The sequence below is a fragment of the Mastigoproctus giganteus genome, chromosome 12, assembly GCF_048544385.1.
Source record: "Mastigoproctus giganteus isolate SK-2022 chromosome 12, ASM4854438v1, whole genome shotgun sequence".
Lineage (NCBI taxonomy): Eukaryota > Metazoa > Arthropoda > Arachnida > Uropygi > Thelyphonidae > Mastigoproctus > Mastigoproctus giganteus.
In genome coordinates this window covers 35,656,260-35,675,737 of record NC_143586.1, presented here as the reverse complement: position 1 = coordinate 35,675,737, position 19,478 = coordinate 35,656,260, and the positions used below count along the sequence as shown (strand labels likewise).

General features: G+C 36.2%; 1 protein-coding gene across 1 annotated transcript in view; it reads right to left on the bottom strand.

The window, feature by feature from the left end:
• Positions 1–1,745: 1,745 nt before the first annotated feature.
• LOC150076878 (transcription initiation factor IIA subunit 1-like) overlaps positions 1,746–19,478 on the bottom strand; it is a 130,800-nt gene continuing 113,067 nt past the window's right edge. The window contains exons 9-10 of the mRNA XM_090386101.1: positions 13,253–13,342; positions 1,746–2,124 (exon numbers count right to left, since the gene is read on the bottom strand). Of these exons, the coding sequence (XP_090242227.1) occupies positions 2,017–2,124; positions 13,253–13,342 (198 nt within the window). The 3' untranslated portion in view covers positions 1,746–2,016. The remainder of the gene's footprint in view (positions 2,125–13,252; positions 13,343–19,478) is intronic.

The following is a 19,478-nucleotide window of genomic DNA, read 5'->3' as shown; positions in this document are numbered from 1 at the left end:
AAAATTACTAGTTTAAGTATCAATCTCAATCTAATATTTATTGAGATTTCAGACTTCTTCCAAATTTTAACTGAAATAGGGGAACCTACATATATGCTATTATGGGAAGAGTAATTTTGTGATGAATGATCTATTCCTTATTATTCCTTAGCCACTGAACAACATTTCATCCCAAAGTATAACAAACTATCCTGTTTTTCTCATTTCCTTCCTTTTTTCTCACTTTTGTTTCTTTCTTTTTTACCCTCCTTTTCTTTTTTTTACTTTCCTTTTATTTATGGTCCATATCAGTTATGTCCACATGTCAATCCTAAGTTGAATGCTAGATGTTCTTTCAAGCTGAAGAAGGAACACTCCATTCTGAAAGTTTCTTACATATTTTATCACTTTTAATACTATTATTTTTTTCATCTGTTTTTAATTTTCTTTCTGCTTATATATATATATATATATATATATATAAGAATATTAAATGTAACCCCTTAAAGGAAATGTTTAAAAAGTTACAAAGGTATTAAGTTGTTGAAATGGTTTCAGTGAATGAAAGATTAATAAATCAAGTATGACAGATGCACCTAAAAGCACAAAGCATCATTAAAGGATGCAAGGATATAAGTTTGTATTGATATATTGAATAAAGTATATATTGAATAAATGGATGTGACAGTTACACAAAGTGCCAGTAACTATAAAGGTGAGGAAAGTAGAAAAAGAAGTGTAGTAGATTTGTGAAAGGTGAAAGAATGCTAATATCCTAAAGATTATGATGAATTAAGAAAATTATGAGCTGAATTACCAAGCCAGTAGAAAGTGGAAGAACTACCCCAGGGGCTTACACATCTGATGAGTATGGGTTTGGCACACCCAGGGTTCTGAGCTGGATATCATCATTCTTCTCTTTCTTGGTGATTCTTTTTTACTTCTGACACTCTCTCTCTCTCTCTCTCTCTCTCTCTCTCTCTCTCTCTCTCTCTCTCAGGGTAATTCAAAAATTTTTTTTTTTTGGCTGGTGGGGCAGGAAATTTAACAGAGACAGTGGCAAATTATCCAAGACTTGCCATGTCCTGGTCAAAGAATTGTCACTGATCAGGCAACCACTCAAAATGGTGGATGATATGGTACAAGCTAATTGACATGTAACCACTAGCACAACAGAGAGTGACCTATCATCTTAGTGTAGGTTACGGCAGTGTCTACATAATTCACGACCATTTGCATTATCATAAAATCTGTGTAACACAAAATGTTTGCACAATAAATAAGAGCAGCTCGAATGCGTACGCATATGCCATACCTGGTAATCGACACCACTTTCATTTATAATATTGGCATTAATATTGCAAAATTTCAAAGCCAATTGACCAGAGCTTTCTTTCATTTAAAAACCAATAATTACAAATCACAAATCAGTAATTACACAATACAAAGTGATTTTATTTATTGAGGAGAATATTTACTTTGCTTAGCATGCCAGCAAAGTTTAAGTTCTCTAGATCAGAATTTTAGAGTATAACCTTTGATGCTTACTACATATACTAACCAACTGACAAATTTTAAGAGTGTGTGTGTGTGTGTGTGTGTGTGTGTGTGTGTGTGTGTGTGTGTGTGTGTGTGTGTGTGTGTGTGTGTGTGAAGAACAGTAAAATGTTTAAAACCTTATCTTTAATACACCATTTTAAAGCCAGTGGTCTACACTATACAAAAACAAACAAACAAACAAAAAAAACAAACAAAAAAGAGTCCAAAGAGTACAGACCAACTCACCCCCACAAATTTCATTACAAGATTTACTGTACACATCAATTGTATGGAGATCACAGGTCTGTTAAGATGTGAGAGAGGAAAAGCAGCACCACCACAGCCACGTCTTTGTCCAATAGTCAAAACATGCACTGGGTGCCAGGCCTTTAAGGCAATCCTGAAGGAAAGCAAAACAATCAACAGGCAGGCCACTGCCACTCAGATTGTCTTACTGGGTGCAAGTACATTAGATGCATTTCATCTTTAACTTCCTTGCTACCACTCTGAATCTCCCAAAGCTTTCTGGAAAACATAGTCTTTTCCTTGAAGGTTCATAATGCCATCTTTCAAATGAAACTTCCATCTGTTCTTGCTCCGTGTAATCTATTTAGATTAAAATCCATTAGAAATAAAATGAACTTAGACTATAAGTTAAGTCACAAAAAGCTGAAAAATATAATATTACAGTAAAAGAATTGTTTAAAAATTTGCCTATAACAGTGTTTATTCATAATTATACACTATTAACCATTTCATCAACAAGTTTCCCGAAAGTATATGTATTGCTCCAAGTAGCTACTGTTATGACGATTTCTGGTGCAAGGGTTACTTAGGTCATATTTTACCATCAATGTGATTAAAATTAGTCATACTTACAAAAAAATTAGAATTCAGAAGTGATTAAACAGATTTTATTTTTTTACAAGTAGCAAGTTTCTGATATGTGGAACTCAAATGTGGAATTTAAGTTTCATGAAAAAAATCTCTTCATATCATCATCATCAGCCATTTTCAATCCACTGCAGGATGAAGGCCTCTCCAGCAACTTTCCAGTTCCTTCTGTTTTGAGCACTGGCCATCCATTTACTACTCACAAACTCATGAATTTCATCTATCCATCTCCGCCTTTGTCTTTCAGGTTTTCTTCTAGCTCCTCTTGGGTACCATTCTGTTATTTTCTTAGTCCATCTGTCATCATGTCTTTGAGCTATGTGTCCTGCCCAAGACCATTTTAGTTCTTTAGTTTTGATAAGAATGTCCTTTACTTTGCTGCCTAATCCATGTGTTTCTCTTGTTATCTAACAGACTGATTCCCAATATAATTCGTTTCCTTCTTCGCTGTGTAGTTCTCAGCTTCTCTTCCATTCTTTTGGTGAGTGTCCAAGTTTCACTTCCATAAGTCATGGTGGGGAGTATACATTGGTTCATTATTTTACATTTCAGACAAAGTGGGATATTGCTCTTCAGTATGTGACTATATTTCCTGAATGCCATCCATCCAAAATTTATTCTTCTCTTGACTTCCAGCCATTTATCATTATTACAGCTAATAACTTGTCCCAGATAAATATATGACTCCGCCTTTTCAATTACTGCTCCTTCAATCATTATTTCCCTTTCCGTGGCATACTTGTTCATCATTACTTTTGTTTTAGCCATATTCATCTTTAGTCCAAAATTCTTACTAACTGTGCATAACTGATTAAGATTTTCCTCTAATTCTTTGGGATCATGGCTTATGACCACAATGTCATCTGCAAATCGTAAATGGTTTAGATACTCTCCGTTCACATTGACTCCTTTCTGCGACCAGTCTAATCTTCTGAAAGCTTCCTCAAGGGCAGCAGTAAACAGCTTCGGAGATATTGTGTCTCCTTGTCGAACTCCTTTCTCGATTATTATATTTTCTCAATTATTATACTTTCTCGAATATTTTCCATGACTTTTTTTCTAAATTTTCTACTGTCTTTGTCTAGTCTAATAAAGGAGGTACACTCTCATATATTTCCTTCAAAACCATAATATATGGGGTATCTATGCCTTGTCTTTCCAGTGCCCGAAACATTGCCTTATGCTGTATGAAGTCAAATGCCTTTTCATAATCCACAAATGCCAGGCATAATGGTGTTTTATATTCATTTGCTTTCTCCATTAGCTGTGATATTATGTGAAGGTAGTTGAGAATCCTGTCCTAAAGCCAGCTTGCTCTTTCGGTTGATTCTCATCATGTATTCTTTCTAATCTGTTAGTAATGGCCCTTGTGAACAACTTGTAGATGTAGGATAACAAGCTAATTGGTCTATAATTTCCAATTTCTGATTTATCTCCTTTCTTATGCAGCAAAACTATGATTGCATTATTCCACTGCTTAGGCGTCACACCTTTTCTAATGCACTTTGTGAAGAGCCTTGCCAGTTTTTGTGTTATGTCTCTTCCTTCCAATTTTAACAACTCTACAGTAATGTCATCTTCCCCTGGGGCTTTCTGATTCTTCGTTTTCTTCAATGCATGTTCTACCTCATCAGGAAGAATATGGGGTATGTTGTATGTGTTGCTAATTTGCAATCCATCTTCCCCACTGTTAGCATCATTCCCTCGCTCCTTGTATAATTAATTAATATAAATTATTAATATTAATATAAATATTAATACGATCTTAGTTTGACTCGATTGCCTAATATTAGAATGAAATAGTAAAAAATTAAATTAGAACTCTTTCAATTGTAAAAAAAAATTTCATAATAATCTTATTATTATTTTTTTTTTTACATCAACTTCTAGATCTCAATTTTAGAGAATTTCTTTTAACCTTTTTTAAACCCAAATCAGATAACTGACATTAACAAGTATGATTTATTCATTTAATCTTCAAAGCTGATTTTGTGCTACCAATCTGTGATAAGCTGTCTCTATGATTTGTTGGAAATCACAAATAAGAAATGGCAGCATGAACTGAAAAAAATTTCAATACACTTTGTGTACATTAGTGGGCACACTGAAGTTACTTTCAAAAAGGAGATCTACATATATACCCCACAGTCCATCCACATACAAAAAAATTATATCTTTATATATACTCATTAAAGAGATTACATGTATATTTTGTAACTTTAAAATGACTGAGTTGATAAATTGATATTTATATATTTATCACTTTGCAGCAAATATATATTTCAACAAAATACAAATAAGTTCCGATGCAGTGCTACTGTTTGAAATGCATGTTTAATTATCACTTCAAAAACTTGAAATGAATTCAGTGAAACTAGTGATTTTCATCTATACCTGCTGCCATTCCATACTTAATATTTTCCATAACTTTTCTACCTCAACAATATGAATATACTGTAGTGAGGTAGAAAATTAAGTGCAAAAATTGGTAGCAGGGGTAGATGAAATCAGACTAAGTCTATAATTACTGCCATTCAATGCTTAATACTTTCCAGAGTCTTGTCTACCTCAACAGTATGAAATTACAGATGATCAGTGGTCTGCATCGATTTTGATGTTTCTAAAATGCATGTTTTTTTTTTTTGTTTTTTTTTTTACAAATAACAAGGTTTTTAGGTACACATTTTATGTATATATGACATTGACATGCATACTACTTCCTTTACAACTAACAGGTAGATGTGTCTGGCCGTGTTTGGACAAAGACCTTCAAGTCAGCAAGCTATACAAACCTATGAAGTGTTTCTTCTGTATTCAGTTTTTTGGTGTAGTTACACTAAACTAGCATCTGCTTCTAACATGATTTAAACATTTTCACATTTTGTGTCTTTGACAATGGCAACTCATAATTATGTGAACAAACAAAATATATCTTGTTACATTTGCAATAACTATGTCATGGAAAAACAAAAGCAGGTAATAACATCATTTTTGAAAAAAGTATATGGATCATATATTTTGGAATAAAAGTTAGTCCCCATAAAGTGTGCCATACATGTGGAAGGCCTGAGCTTGTGGAAATGTGGTAAAAAGGCAGTCATGATACCTGCCATTCCCATGGTGTAGAGGGAACCTTTAGAGCATATTAATTACTGCTACTTTTGTATATGCCATGGACCTTAACTACTGATACTACCACCTCCAAGTCATTCTTGAGCATGTGCCATCAGATTCAGAATCTGACATTTGTGATCTAGAAGATGGTATTCAGTACTGTGACAAAGAAATTCACAACTTTTCCATAGCTGTTTATATAAAGTGCTAAAAGCTAGTGCTTACACATAGCTGTTTACACAAACTCTACAATCTCATAGAAATTTAATCTACTTGAAGAGTCTGCAGAACTTTTAGAGGCAAGACTGAAATCCAAGAATTTGCTAACTTCAGGAACTTTTATTGTATTCATGAATCTATTGTTTTACAATGTGAAAAACAATGGATTCCCCATTTTTACAGAGAATGCCCAATAATATATTGCAACAACATTCCTGTAGTTAGGAATGTTTCTGGAATTTTCTACCAACAGAATGGAGGCTATTTACTGCCTTAAAGAAAAGATGCAAAGGAGTTCTCCTTCATAATGGGAAAAAAGTATGCATCCATTCCTGTAGCCCATTCAACAAACCTAAAAGAACATTAAAGAACTAAAAGAACTACAAAAACATTAAGTTTTTTTGAAAAAGGTCAGTATAAGGATCATGGCTGGCTATTGTGTGGTGATTTTAAAGTTATTAGTGAAATTATTAAGGCTACTTAGCCAACAACACGATAACAGAAAAATGCATTGTTTTCTGTGCGAGTGGGATAGCTAGACAAGAAGCAAATATTGGGAAAGGAAAGTGTGGCCACCAAAGACAGTCTCTGACACCAGGTTCAAAGATGAGCTACTAACAGATTGAATGAGTACTGGTACTTCCTCTGCATATAAAGCTAGTTTTGATGAAACAATTTGCGCAGGCCCTGAATAAAGAAAGAAATTTGTTTCAAGGATTTTTATACTAAATTCTCATCACTTTTTTTTTTTTTTTATGAAAACTCCACACAAGAGAGGTATTAGAACCTATTGTACTTAGTACAGTGCATGAGTTGGAGGTTGAGAACATGAAAGAAGATATTTCTTGACATTAGGCTTTAACTTCTATAGGTTGTAATTTTTAGGAAATACTATGAAGGAAGGTTGTTCCAGAAAACCGAAGTTGAATGAATAAATGAGAAAGAAGAAAAGGTGGTTCTGAAAGTTTGATGTTGGACTGTAAAATGATGTTGACTGGTTGCAGCATGTGTTCGGACTGCTTTGAAAGTGAGAGCAGGAATTACAAAAGCCAATTCAGAAGAACAATGTGCCCACAGAGGTATCTATAGAAAAGGCTGACAGCAGAATCAGAACGTCTACAAGACAGAGTGCAGCAGAGAGACTTCAGCATTAGCAGATGCATATGATGCGAGAAAGCAAGCTTATGCCGCATCAGCCAAGAAAAAAAAACAAAAAAAACCCCTCTCATTTCACATATCTATTTTCTCTAAAAGTCTGTCCAGTTCTTCCTTGAATTTATTTAAGCTATAGCCACAACAACAGATGGAAGTCTGTTCCAGCAATCAACTACCCGCTGGCTAAAAGCAAATTTCTGCACATCTGTTCTACAACTGTCTTTCTTCAATCTGAATTTATGGCCCCCTCAGGTTTGTAATCTGAGTAAGAGGAAGAATCCCATCAGTACTGAGCCTGCTCAAACCATTCAAGGCCTTGAACACATCAATCAGATCATCTTGCAGGTGCTTAGTCACAAGATAGTAGTAGTAGTGGCATGTAATGCAAGAAAGCATGTGTATGAGCTTATGCAGCATCAGCCACAAAAAAAAAAAAAAAAAAAAAAAAAAATCACACCATTCCCTCCAAATGCCTGTCCAGTTCCTCCTTAAATTTATTCAACCTATCACAACGACAGATGGAAGTTTGTTCCAGCAATTAACCACCCGCTGGCTAAAGGAAAATTTCCGCACATCTATTCTACATGTCTTTTCTTAATTTGAATTTATGCCCCCTTAGGTTCGTAATCTGAACAAGTGGAAGGATCCCATCAGAATTCAGCGTGCTCAACCCATTCAAGGCCTTATATACCTCAATCAGATCACCGTGCAGGTGCCTAGTCTCCAGGCACTGCAATTTGCAGAACTTAAGCCTCTCTTGGTAAGAGGATACCTTCATTCCCCTCACCAATCTTGTTGCCCTTCTCTGTACAAGCTCAAGTAAATCTACATCCTTCCTAAAATGAGGCCTCCAGACCTGAATGCAGTACTCAAGGCATGGCCTGACCATTGCCTTATACAGAAGGATAATCACCTCATTTTCCCTGCTAGCAAAATTCCTATATATCATTGACAAAACCCCATGACCTGCCCCATGCTGCAATTTGCAGAACTTAAGCCTTTCGGGGTAAGAGGATCCCTTTGTTCCCCTCACCAATCTTGTTGCCCTTCTCTGTACTCGTTCTAGCAACTCTATATCCTTCCGAAAATAAGGCTTCCACACCTGTACGCAGTATGCAAAGTGCAGCCTGACCATTGCCTTTTACAAGGGGATAATCACCTCCTTATCCCTGCTAGAAAAATTCCTGTATATCATTGACAAGACCCCATGACCTGCTCTGGCAGCCTGTCTGCATTGCTCAGAAAACTTCATATCTGACTTCACAATTACCCCAGGTCGTTTTCATTCACTGCCACTCTGAGTGTAGTATGACACAGTTGGTACGTTTCTCTGGGGTTACTTCTACCTCAGAGAAATATACAATATTCAGTACTTTGCATTTGTCAATGTTAAATTTCAGTTGCAACTTCTCAGCCCAGCTTTTCTAGATCCTGTTGCAGTAGCACACTGCCATTACTATCATTAACAACCCTGATAACCTTTGTATCATCTTCAAACTTTGACATTAAGCCTGATATACCTTCATCAATATCATTGATAAATATAAAAAACAACAGTGGACCCAACACCGAACCCTGTGAGACTCCACTAATAACATTAATCCACGAAGAGCAGCACCCATTGATTACCACCCTCTGTCTTCTCCCACTCAACCATCCTTTTATCCCTTGTAGCAACTTACCCTTATTACCATTCTGCTCCAATTTGTACAATAGTCTTCCATGCGCAACAGTGTCAAAAGCTTTCCTGAAATCCAAATATATATCATCAAAATTATTTTTTGCATCCAGTTCCTTTGTAACCACATCACAGTATACAATCAAATTTGTCAGACAAGCCCATGCTGTGTCTGACAAATTTGTCAGACAAGCCCATTTCCCTTAACAAGCCCATGCTGTGTCTGAATTATTACTGCAGTCTTGTCTAAATGATCTTGCAATGCTTCTTTAACCAGTGACTCTATTATTTCCTCCAAAACAGAAGTTAAACTGGTCTGTAATTACTCGTGTCACCCTTCGATCCCCCTTTGTGAATTGGGGATACATTTGCACATCTCCAGTCCAAGGGAACCTCCCCTGAGTCCAAGGATGCTCTCATAATTATAGCTAAGTGTTTGCTTAGTTTCTTTGCCGCCTCCTTTAATGTAACTGGATAGATCCAATCCACCCCAGGTGCCTTTCTTATGTTTAACTTCAACAATTTCTCCTCCACTTTGATCTCGGTTATTACAAAATCATAAGCACCCTGCTACAATTTGATAACCTTAATAACTCCTCATGTGTGAATGTAGATAAATACTCATTCAGTTTGTTTGCTATCTGAGCAGGATCATCAACAGTGGACCCATCAGATTCATCCCCTTCCTTTTAGAGTTTATATAAGTAAAGAAATCCTTGCTGATTTTCTTAGCATCTTTTGCCAAAGATGTCTCGTAATCTGCCTTCGCCTGCCTAACCTCCTTTGTGACCTGATTACAGACTAGCTTATATCTGCCATAGGCTTCTGAGTCGCTTGAATAATTTATATGCATCCAATGCATTTTTCTTCTCTGTCACGAGTCTCATTAGTTCATTTGATAACCATTTAGGCCTAAACCTTGAACAATACTTCTTAATAGGTATGAAACTTTTAGTAGCTTCCACGATTAATTCCTTGAATGCTTCCCACTTAGAATTTACTGTTGGTAACATCGTCAGTTTATCCCACTGTAGAGAATTTAAAAACTTTCTGAGACCACTGTACTCACCTTTACGGAAGCAAAAATCCTTTCCTTTACCCCTGATGGTAATTATATCTTTAAGTAAATCCAGCATTAGTACACTGTGATCACTGCCACCTAGTGGTTCCTTTATCTGCAAATTCTTAATACACGAATGATCACTGCTGATAACCAGATCAAGAATATTATTCTCATTGGTTGCCTCTCGAACATGCTGCTGCAGAAAACAATCATCCAATAAATCCACAAAAGTCTGACTAGTGTGTGAGTGACCAACAAGTTCCAATATCTGGGAAGTTAAAATCCCCCATTATAAGACATTCTGATTTACTGGCCCACTCTATTTCTCTGTATAATTGTTCATTGTACTCATTCGAGTCATTAGGCCTATAACACACTCCTACTCTTATTTTTGCTTTCGCAGTGCTTATGTCACACCAAACTGATTCAACAGTGCACTGTTCATCTATATCAATTGGGTGCACTTCTTTTGATTTTGTTTTTCTTAATTAACAGCATAACACCTCCTCCCTTTCTATCTTTTCTGTACACATTGTACCCCCCAAATTCCAGTTCTGCATTTCTTATATCTGTGTGACACTACATTTCTGCTATCCCAACAATATCCGCCTTTAATGTCTTGATCAACACTTCAAATTCATCAAATTTATTTACTATACTTCTGGCATTGGTATACAATCAAGCATACATGCTCCTATTCCTATTCCCCATAACACATCCTATATACCCACCTATTTCAGGATGACTGCCATCCGTCCCTGAAACCCCCAACACCCCTCGCTCCAGGTCGCTACTTATTCTAATAGAAGTTGTGCAAGAATCACCTTCACCTCTGCCTATGGCTACTGTTAAACTATTAGTCCTTGTATCCCCCCAAGTTATCAGTTTTTCGACCCACCTAACACTGCCTCAACAGCATCAGCAAATATTCTTGCACCCTTTCTATTTAAGTGTATCCCATCCCTGTAGAAGCAGTCTCTCCTATTAATGGTTATCATTTGATAACCATTTAGGCCTAAACCTTGAACAATATTTCTTAATAGGTATGAAACTTTTAGTAGCTTCCACGATTAATTCCTTGAATGCTTCCCACAGGAATGGTCCTGTGCAGTTTGGCAGATTGATTTTATTTTGCAGTCAGGGGCTTGAACCCTGGTCTACTCAAAAAGTGTGTGCTACTGCACTCCTGCTCCTGACCACTCCGCTATGGAAGCCGTTTAAATATAGTAAGTACCTCATTGCCAATATTTTCTTTTCATTTGTAAAAAATTATGACATATAGAAACAGAACAGATTAAGTAAATTTTGAAACTTCCATTAAAAATGTAGTTTAGATTTCTTATCAGCAGTAAAACAGAATGCAGACCTACATTTATTAGAAAAACTTGAGCCTGAAAACAAATAAGGCTCCTAGAGTTGATGGTATTTACCCAGTAATTTCGAAGAATAAATCTTTCACACCATTTATGTGAAGGATTGCATAAATTATGTCCTAGAATGGCCACTTCTAGCCTCAATTTCTATAGTTTCTTCTTCTTCCCTAAATTGTTTCTACAATTTGGAAATGGTAGCTTCCAAACACTGGCATTGGTTAGCTGTTCCAGCATTAGTAATGCCCTTATTGTGCATCATTATAACAGCATTACGTTTTCTTGTTGTTAATTCGGCCATTGGAACAGGAATCCTCTATCATTAACATTAACTTGCACTGCTGACTGACCTGCTATTTGTAGCTCAAAAGTAAGAATGATACAATAATGTGCAATATGGGATGATGCAATATGTATGTTGATGGCTTATGAGAAAATTGAAAATTAAGTTGGAAAAATGTTTTAACCAAAAATTATATTTTCTAAAATATTTTGAAATTTTATTATACATTAGCAACTTGCAGTACTCCTGGCCAAAGTATACACACATGAAAAACAGAATTTGTCATAAATCAAAACAGCTGAGAGCTAGGCAACTGACAAACAATTTTTTTTGGCTAATGCTGTATAAGTTTATTTCTTTGCATATTTTGTCACTACTAACTTTTCTAAAGTGATGGGAAATTATGTGATTATCGTGAAATAGCTTATGAAGCTACTGGCCAACAAATGTGCAAAGGAGTTCCATCCTGCATAAAAACAGTTATTTATAAAGAAAAGGAATTACACAATGACTGAGAAGATTGCAGTAATTCTTGGTTGTCATGGTATGTCTGGAGGTGATGACCCCCACACCCAAGAATTATGGGTATTCACACTGCCAATTAACTGGAAATGAGCCTTGTCCACCCACAAGATGTTCTCTGGCCATGTCATTGACCTCCATCCTTGCCAGAAACTACAAGGCAAAGTCATTAATGTGGATCAGTTTGTGTTAGCTGTTGCACCACACGAAGAGGTACAAAGGAATGATTGGATCAAAGAACTTTATGGGCAGTTTAAGAAGGAATGTTAAGCTGTTGTTATTGTTATTTATTTGGTTTTTAGGAGCATTAGCAACTAAGGCCATATTGCTCCGGGTTATGCGGTGGTCATTCCCTGACCTTTCCACATCCTCCGTATTTGGTGGTGAAGGGCTCGAACCCCGGTCTAATCAAGAAGCGTGTGCTACGCACTGCTGCTCCTTCCCACCTGGCTACGGAGGCGCCTGTTAAGCTGTTGTGATACTGTCCTAGCACTAATGGACAAATGTTGATTTTGTGCTGTATCGTTAGCCACAGCAATGTCAATCCCTTTGACAAAAGCTGCCACAACTGGTAGGCATCCTCTGCAGTGAGATAGTTTCCTGTTTTTTTTTTGAATTTTCAAATCATTTTGCAGCTGTTTTGGGAAAAGTGCTTTGCTTCTTAACGGTTTTAAATGCCCATATTCTATGAGCACAGCCACAGAGTTTTTGTTTTTCTGGTAAAACAACTTCAACAACACATGATCCATCTTTTGAAGTATTATTTCTAGATCTGTTGACATCACCATCCTACCCCAGTCATACCATTTTTAAATTCTTTCAGAAGTGTTACAGGGCTAGATTTGGAATCTGGCACACATACATACAATAGTATTTCTCTCTGCTCATAGTTTTTGGAACTATTTTTATACTTTCCATTTCTACATGCATTGGATAATGTCCATTCTAAAGTATCTTTCATTAACGGTTTCCCACCTACAGCCAACTGAAGTGATGCACTTTAATTATAACCATCCTATTAAAAAATAATAATTTTTTTTTTTCCTTGTATTTTTTTTAGAGTAACTGAAGAGAACTGGGCAACTTTTAGCTGATTACAAAACGTACAAGTTTACATTACAGGTTTACGCCTCTGTATTAGTTGAATTTATTAACAATCCAAATGTGCACATCATTCTGCAATATTTATATTTTATCACGTGCATAAATACAGTTTTTAACACTTTTCTTAATACATTTAACTTCATATTGAAGTTTTATTATTGAAAGTTGCCTATTTTGTGATATTGAAAGTTGCCTATATTGGAAATCACAACAAAATTAAAGATTTATGTATAAATTTATCCACACTTAACCACCATTAGCATAGGTGGTTGGCATTTTATATTTTCTAAAAGGGAAAAAAAAAAATTTTTAATTATTTAAATGTAACTTACTTTATCATACTGACAGACAACCACATTATCTGTGTCAAACAGATCTGCAGACTCATCATCAGTAACATCATCATTAGAATTCAGAGGTTCCTATAAAAATCACATTAGATTAAAATTGGCATGATGTTACAAAATGATATTTTATAAATTATCATTTAAGTAAAAATAAGTTAACATTAGTACAATGAGCAAAAAAGTATACCATGTATTAATTAGGATATCTAGAATACACTTAACTGGAAGAATGAAATTCCACTATTATCTTTCTTCCTACATGGCTATCTCAGAAAGTATCCAGTTGAAACTGTAATTGTGCATGACCAATTACTGTATAATCTAAAACAGGGTGGAATAATCCTTAGACAGGTTGCAGGGCAAGAGGATTGTGATTACTCGTTATTCATCAGATTAGGCTAACATAAGAAGTGATGTTCCCCAAGGATTAGTTCTGGGACCACTGTTGTTTCTGATTTTTTTAACCTGGCAGACAGCTACACCCCAGTTTGTTGTAACAAACACAGTTATGTGGAACCTGATAAGTGACCAACTCTTTTTAATTTTTATGTTTTTTTAAGATTCTGCTTGTGTATTTATTTATTTTTTAATTGATTGCAGTATAAAAACTTAAAATATTCAAAAAAATGCTGCATTTTTTTACACCTTAAAAATACAAAAATTAATTCTGTTGAAAAAAAATTATAATCATAATATATAAACAAACTAATAATGTATTTATTTATAATATCACAACTACCAGGTCGAGTTGACAAATTATTTTGTAATTAATACAACTGTTAACTGTATTTAGCAGTTATGCAGGCTTGAACCACAGTTCACTCAAATGTGTGTATATTACTGCATTCTTGCACTTGACCAATCAGCTACATTCCTTCCATTTTCCAGTTCAGGGAATTATTAGGAGCATAAAATTTTAAATTTGCATACGTATAAATATTAACCCTTTGTGGTTCAGCATTATTTTCATTGTCTTCCCCATACACTCCAGCACTATCAATAAAAAAAAAGACAATTTTTGCCAGTGATGTTCAAAAATTTATTTATTTAAGGGTTTGCATGAGCTAATAAATATTTATAATAATATATAAAACGGCATGAAAAAGCAGCTTAAATGGTCTAATGTAATATTTCTTCCTGGAAGAAAATATTCACAAACCTTCAATTTGGATACTGACGATTTTTTTACTTTAGAACCCCTATTTGGAATTCCTTGTTTGTCCTTTTGTGAGCGGGCAGAAATGCAACATCCAAAATAGCTGTAGAAATCTCTTCCTGCAAAATAAATCCTTTAAAAATTTAATTCTGTCTGTTCATTTTTCAGACCAATTTTTTTTCATTTAGTCTCATGTTGATAACTCCAAAAATCTCATTCAGTTCATTTAGTGAAACCTAAACCCAGTAACATTATTATTATTAGCCATATGGTGCAAGGAAGCCTGAGGCTTATGTTGCACTAGACAAAAAAAAAAAAAAAAAAAAAAATTCCCGAGTTACCCTGAGAGAGAGAGAGAGAGAACAAGTATCAGAAGTAGAAGGGAATCACCAAGAAAGAGAAGAATGATGATATCCAGCTCAGGACCCTGGGTGTACCAAGTCCATACTCACCAGATGTGAGCCCCTGGGGTTATCATATGGAACAGTCAAACTAACTTATTTGTAAGTTTCCTTTTTTTCCACCTCAATTTCTTTAGGCAGGTGTAACAATTTCTCAATTTTTGGCATCAGAAAGGTCTTTTACTAGATCTTGACGACATGTCTAAATACTTCATTCTAACACAGAGTATAAGTTACTTCATGACTTCTACACTTTAAAAACACAATGCCACCTGCTGCTATAACAATTGAATATAAACATCCACTTAGTTTTTCAGATTGTTTATATGAAGTATAAATGGATGGCTGTACAGGAGGAAAACAGATTTTATAATCGGAAATGCCAACGTTTTTTGTCTTCAAGTTCAATGTGTTTCCTTATGGAACTTGGACAGAAAAAAACCCTTGCCTGCCATTAACCATTGAACATAAACATTGATTTAGTTTTTCTGATTGTTTATATGAAGTATAATTATTATTATTATTAGCCATATGGTGCAAGGAAGCCTGAGGCTTATGTTGCACTAGCCAAAGAGAGAGAGAGAGAGAGAATCAGAAGTAGAAGGGAATCACCAAGAAAGAGAAGAATGATGATATCCAGCTCAGGACCCTGGGTGTACCAAGTCCATACTCACCAGTCCATACAAAATTTGCAGATGATGTATATTTTACTCTAATGTACCGGTAAGTTGTCGATTTTTTTGCCTTTTCCGTTTTAATTTCTGGAGGGTATCATACGGAAGTGTTCTATGCACTATATTGAGGTAAACTCCTCTTATTATTTTACTAATATTATTATCAACGTAGAACATATCGAGTAGTACAGCTCTGATTCATACTATCTAATCAAGTATAAATAAATTTCATTATCAAAATTGCCAAAGGTTGTGCCATTTGAGACATTTGGACTTTATGACACAGAGAAGAATGTGCAACAGTCAATTTCATGAATCACATGTGAGGTCCTGCATGACTGGCTCTGGCACTGACAAAGAGACAGTAGGTGTGATGTCAAAATTTGCAGATGATGTAAAGATAAGGAGAGTAGTTAATGATCTAGGTAAGGATATTCTTACCAAAAAATCTTCAGTTCTGTAAATTGTAGCATCTAGAAACCAGGCACCTGTGAGAAGAGATGATTGAGATATTCAAGGTTCTCAATGGATTGAGTAAGCTAAATGTTGATTGGAATTCTTACTTTTTTTTCAGACAACACATGATGTCCCATCATGTGTTGTCCGAAATTGGGGAAGGATGGTTGATGGACAGTTGTGCAGAAATTTGCTTTCAGCTAGAGTAGTTGATTGTTGGAAGAAATTAAATATAGCAACACAGTCTGGTGTTGCTGAAGTAGGTAGTTTGAATAAACTTAAGGAAGAATAAGAATTATTGGAGGGAATAAACAGGTAATGTGAGAAGCTCTCTCTCTCTCTCTCTCTCTCTCTCTCTCTCTCTCTCTCTCTCTCTCTCTCTCTCTCGGGAGTACAATGTGTACAGAAAGGATAGACAGGATAGGAAGGGAGGAGGTGTCATGCTGTTAATTAAGAAAAACATAAAATCAAAAGAAGTGCATCCAGTTGATATAGATGAACAGTGCACTGTTCAGTCAGTTTGGTGTAACATAAACACTGCAAAAGCAAAAATAAGAGTAGGAGTGTGTTATAGGCCTAATGACTCGAATGAGTACAATGAACAATTGTACAGAGAAATAGAGGAATGTCTATCAGTAAATCAGAATGTCTTATAATGGGGGATTTTACTTCCCAGATATTGACTGGAACTTATGGGTTGGTCACTCACACACTAGTAAGAGTTTTGTGGATTTATTGGATGACTGTTTTCTGCAGCAGAATGTTCGAGAGGCAACCAGAGGGAGTAATACTCTTAGCATTAGCATTAGTAGAGGCATTTGATGCAAGAAAGCAAGCTTATGCAACATCAACCAAAAAAAAAAAGAAAAAAAGTAAAATAAATAAATCAAAAATAACCACTTCCACTTCACCCCTCTGTTCGTTCGAAATACCTGTCCAGCTGAGCCTTAAACTTATTTAGGCTATCAACTTCCACGACAAGGGAAGGAAGTCTGTTCCACCTACCAACCACCCGCTGGCTCAAGGCAAATTTCCGCACATCTATCCTACATCTGCCTTTCCTCAATTTGAATTTATGCCCTCTCAGGTGATTATTCTGAGCAAGAGGAAGAATCCCATCAGCATTGAGCATGCTCAAACCATTCAAGGCTTTGTACACCTCTATCAGATCACCTCGCTGGTGCCTAGTCTCCAGACACTATAATTCGCAAAACTTAAGCCTTTCTTCATAAGAGCACCCCCTTTGTTCCAATCACTAATCTTGTTGCCCTTCTCTGTACTCGTTCCAGCAGCTCTACATCCTTCTTGAAATGAGGCCTCCAGGTCTGTATACAGTACTCTAGGTGTGGCCTGACCATTGCCTTATACAAGGGAATAATCACCTCCTTATCCCTGCTAGAAAAATTCCTATATATCATTGACAATACACCATGAGCTACTCTTGCAGCCCGTCTGCACTGCTCAGAGAACTTCATATCTGACTGCACAACCATCACCAGGTCCCTTTCATTCTCTACCACTGTCAGTGTAGTGACAGTGGTAGACTCTTGATATGATTATCAGTAGTGATTCATACATTAAAAATCTGCGGATAAAGGAACCACTAAGTGGCAGTGATCGTAGTGTACTGATGTGGGATTTACTTAAAGATATAATTACCATCAGGAGTAAAGGAAAGGGTTTTTGCTTCCGTAAAGGTGAGTACGGTGGTCTCAGACAGTTTTTGAATTCTGTACAGTGGGATCAACTGACGATATTACCAACAGTAAATTCTAAGTGGGAAGCATTCAAGGAATTAATTGTGGATGCTACTAAAAGTTTCATACCTATTAAGAAATATTGTTCAAGGTTTAGGCCTAAATGGTTATCAAATGAACTAATGAGACTCGTGACACAGAAGAAAAATGCATGGGATGCATATAAATTATCAAGCGACTCAGAAGCCTATGGCAGATATAAGCTAGTCTGTAATCAGGTCATAAAGGAGGTTAGGCAGGCGAAGGCAGATTACGAGAAATATTTGGCAAAGGATACTAAGAAAAACAGCAAGGATTTCTTTACTTATATAAACTCTAAAAGGAAGGGGATGAATCTGATTGGATCACTTGATATCGATGGTTCCACTGTTGATGATCCTGCTCAGATAGCAAATAAACTGAATGAGTATTTTGCATCTACATTCACACATGAGGAGTTATTAAGGTTTGAAAATGGCAGAAGGTTATCAAATTGTAGCAGGGTGCTTAATGATTTTGTAATAACTGAGAGCAAAGTGGAGGAGAAATTGTTGTTAAACATAAGAAAGGCACCTGGGGTGGATGGGATCTATCCAGTTATATTAAAGGAGACGGCAAAGCAACTAAGCGAACCCTTAGCCATAATTATGAGAGCATCCTTGGACTCTAGGGAGGTCACCACGGACTGGAGATGTGCAAATGTATCCCCAATTCTCAAAGGGGGAACGAAGGGTGACACGAGTAATTAAAGAACAGTTAGTGTAACTTCTGTTCCGGGTAAAATAATGGAGTCACTGGTTAAAGATGCATTGCAAGATCATCTGGACAAGACTGCAGCAATAATTCAGACACAGCATGGGTTTTTTAAGGGAAAGTCTTGTCTGACAAATTTGATAGAATATTATGATGTGGTTATAAAGGAACTGGATGCAAAAAATAATTTTGATATCATATATTTGGATTTCAGGAAAGCTTTTGACACTGTTGCGCATGGAAGACTATTGTACAAATTGGGGCAGAATGGTATTAAGGATAAGTTGCTACAATGAATAAAAGGATGGTTGAGTGGGAGAAGACGCAGGGTGGTAATCAATGGGTGCTGCTCTTCTTGGACTAATGTTATTAGTGGAGTCCCACAGGGTTCAGTGTTGGGTCTACTGTTGTTTTGTATATATATTTATCAATGATACTGATGGCATATCAGGCTTAATGTCGAAGTTTGCAGATGATACAAAGGTTGGCAGGGTTGTTAATGATAGTAATGGCAGTGTGCTACTGCAACAGGATCTAGATAATTTGGGCAGATGGGCTAAGAAGTGGCAACTGAAGTTTAACCTTGACAAATGCAAAGTACTGCATATGGGTAGAAGTAACCCCAGAGAAATGTACCAACTGTGTGGTACTAAACTTAAGGTGGTAGAAAATGAAAAAGACCTGGGGGTAATTTTGCAGTCAGATATGAAGTTTTCTGAGCAATACAGACAGGCTGCCAGGACAGTCATGGGGTTTTGTCAATGATATATAGGAATTTTGCTAGCAGGGAAAAGGAGGTGATTGTCCCTCTGTATAAGGCAATGGTCTGACCATGCCTTGAGTATTGCATACAAGTCTGGAGGCCTCATTTTAGGAAGTATGTAGATTTGCTTGAGCGTGTACAGAGAAGGTCAACAAGATTGGTGAGGGGAATGAAGGGATCCTCTTACCAAGAGAGGCTTAAGTTCTGCAAATTGCAGTGGCTGGAGACTAGGCACCTGCACGGTGATCTGATTGAGGTGTATAAGGCCTTGA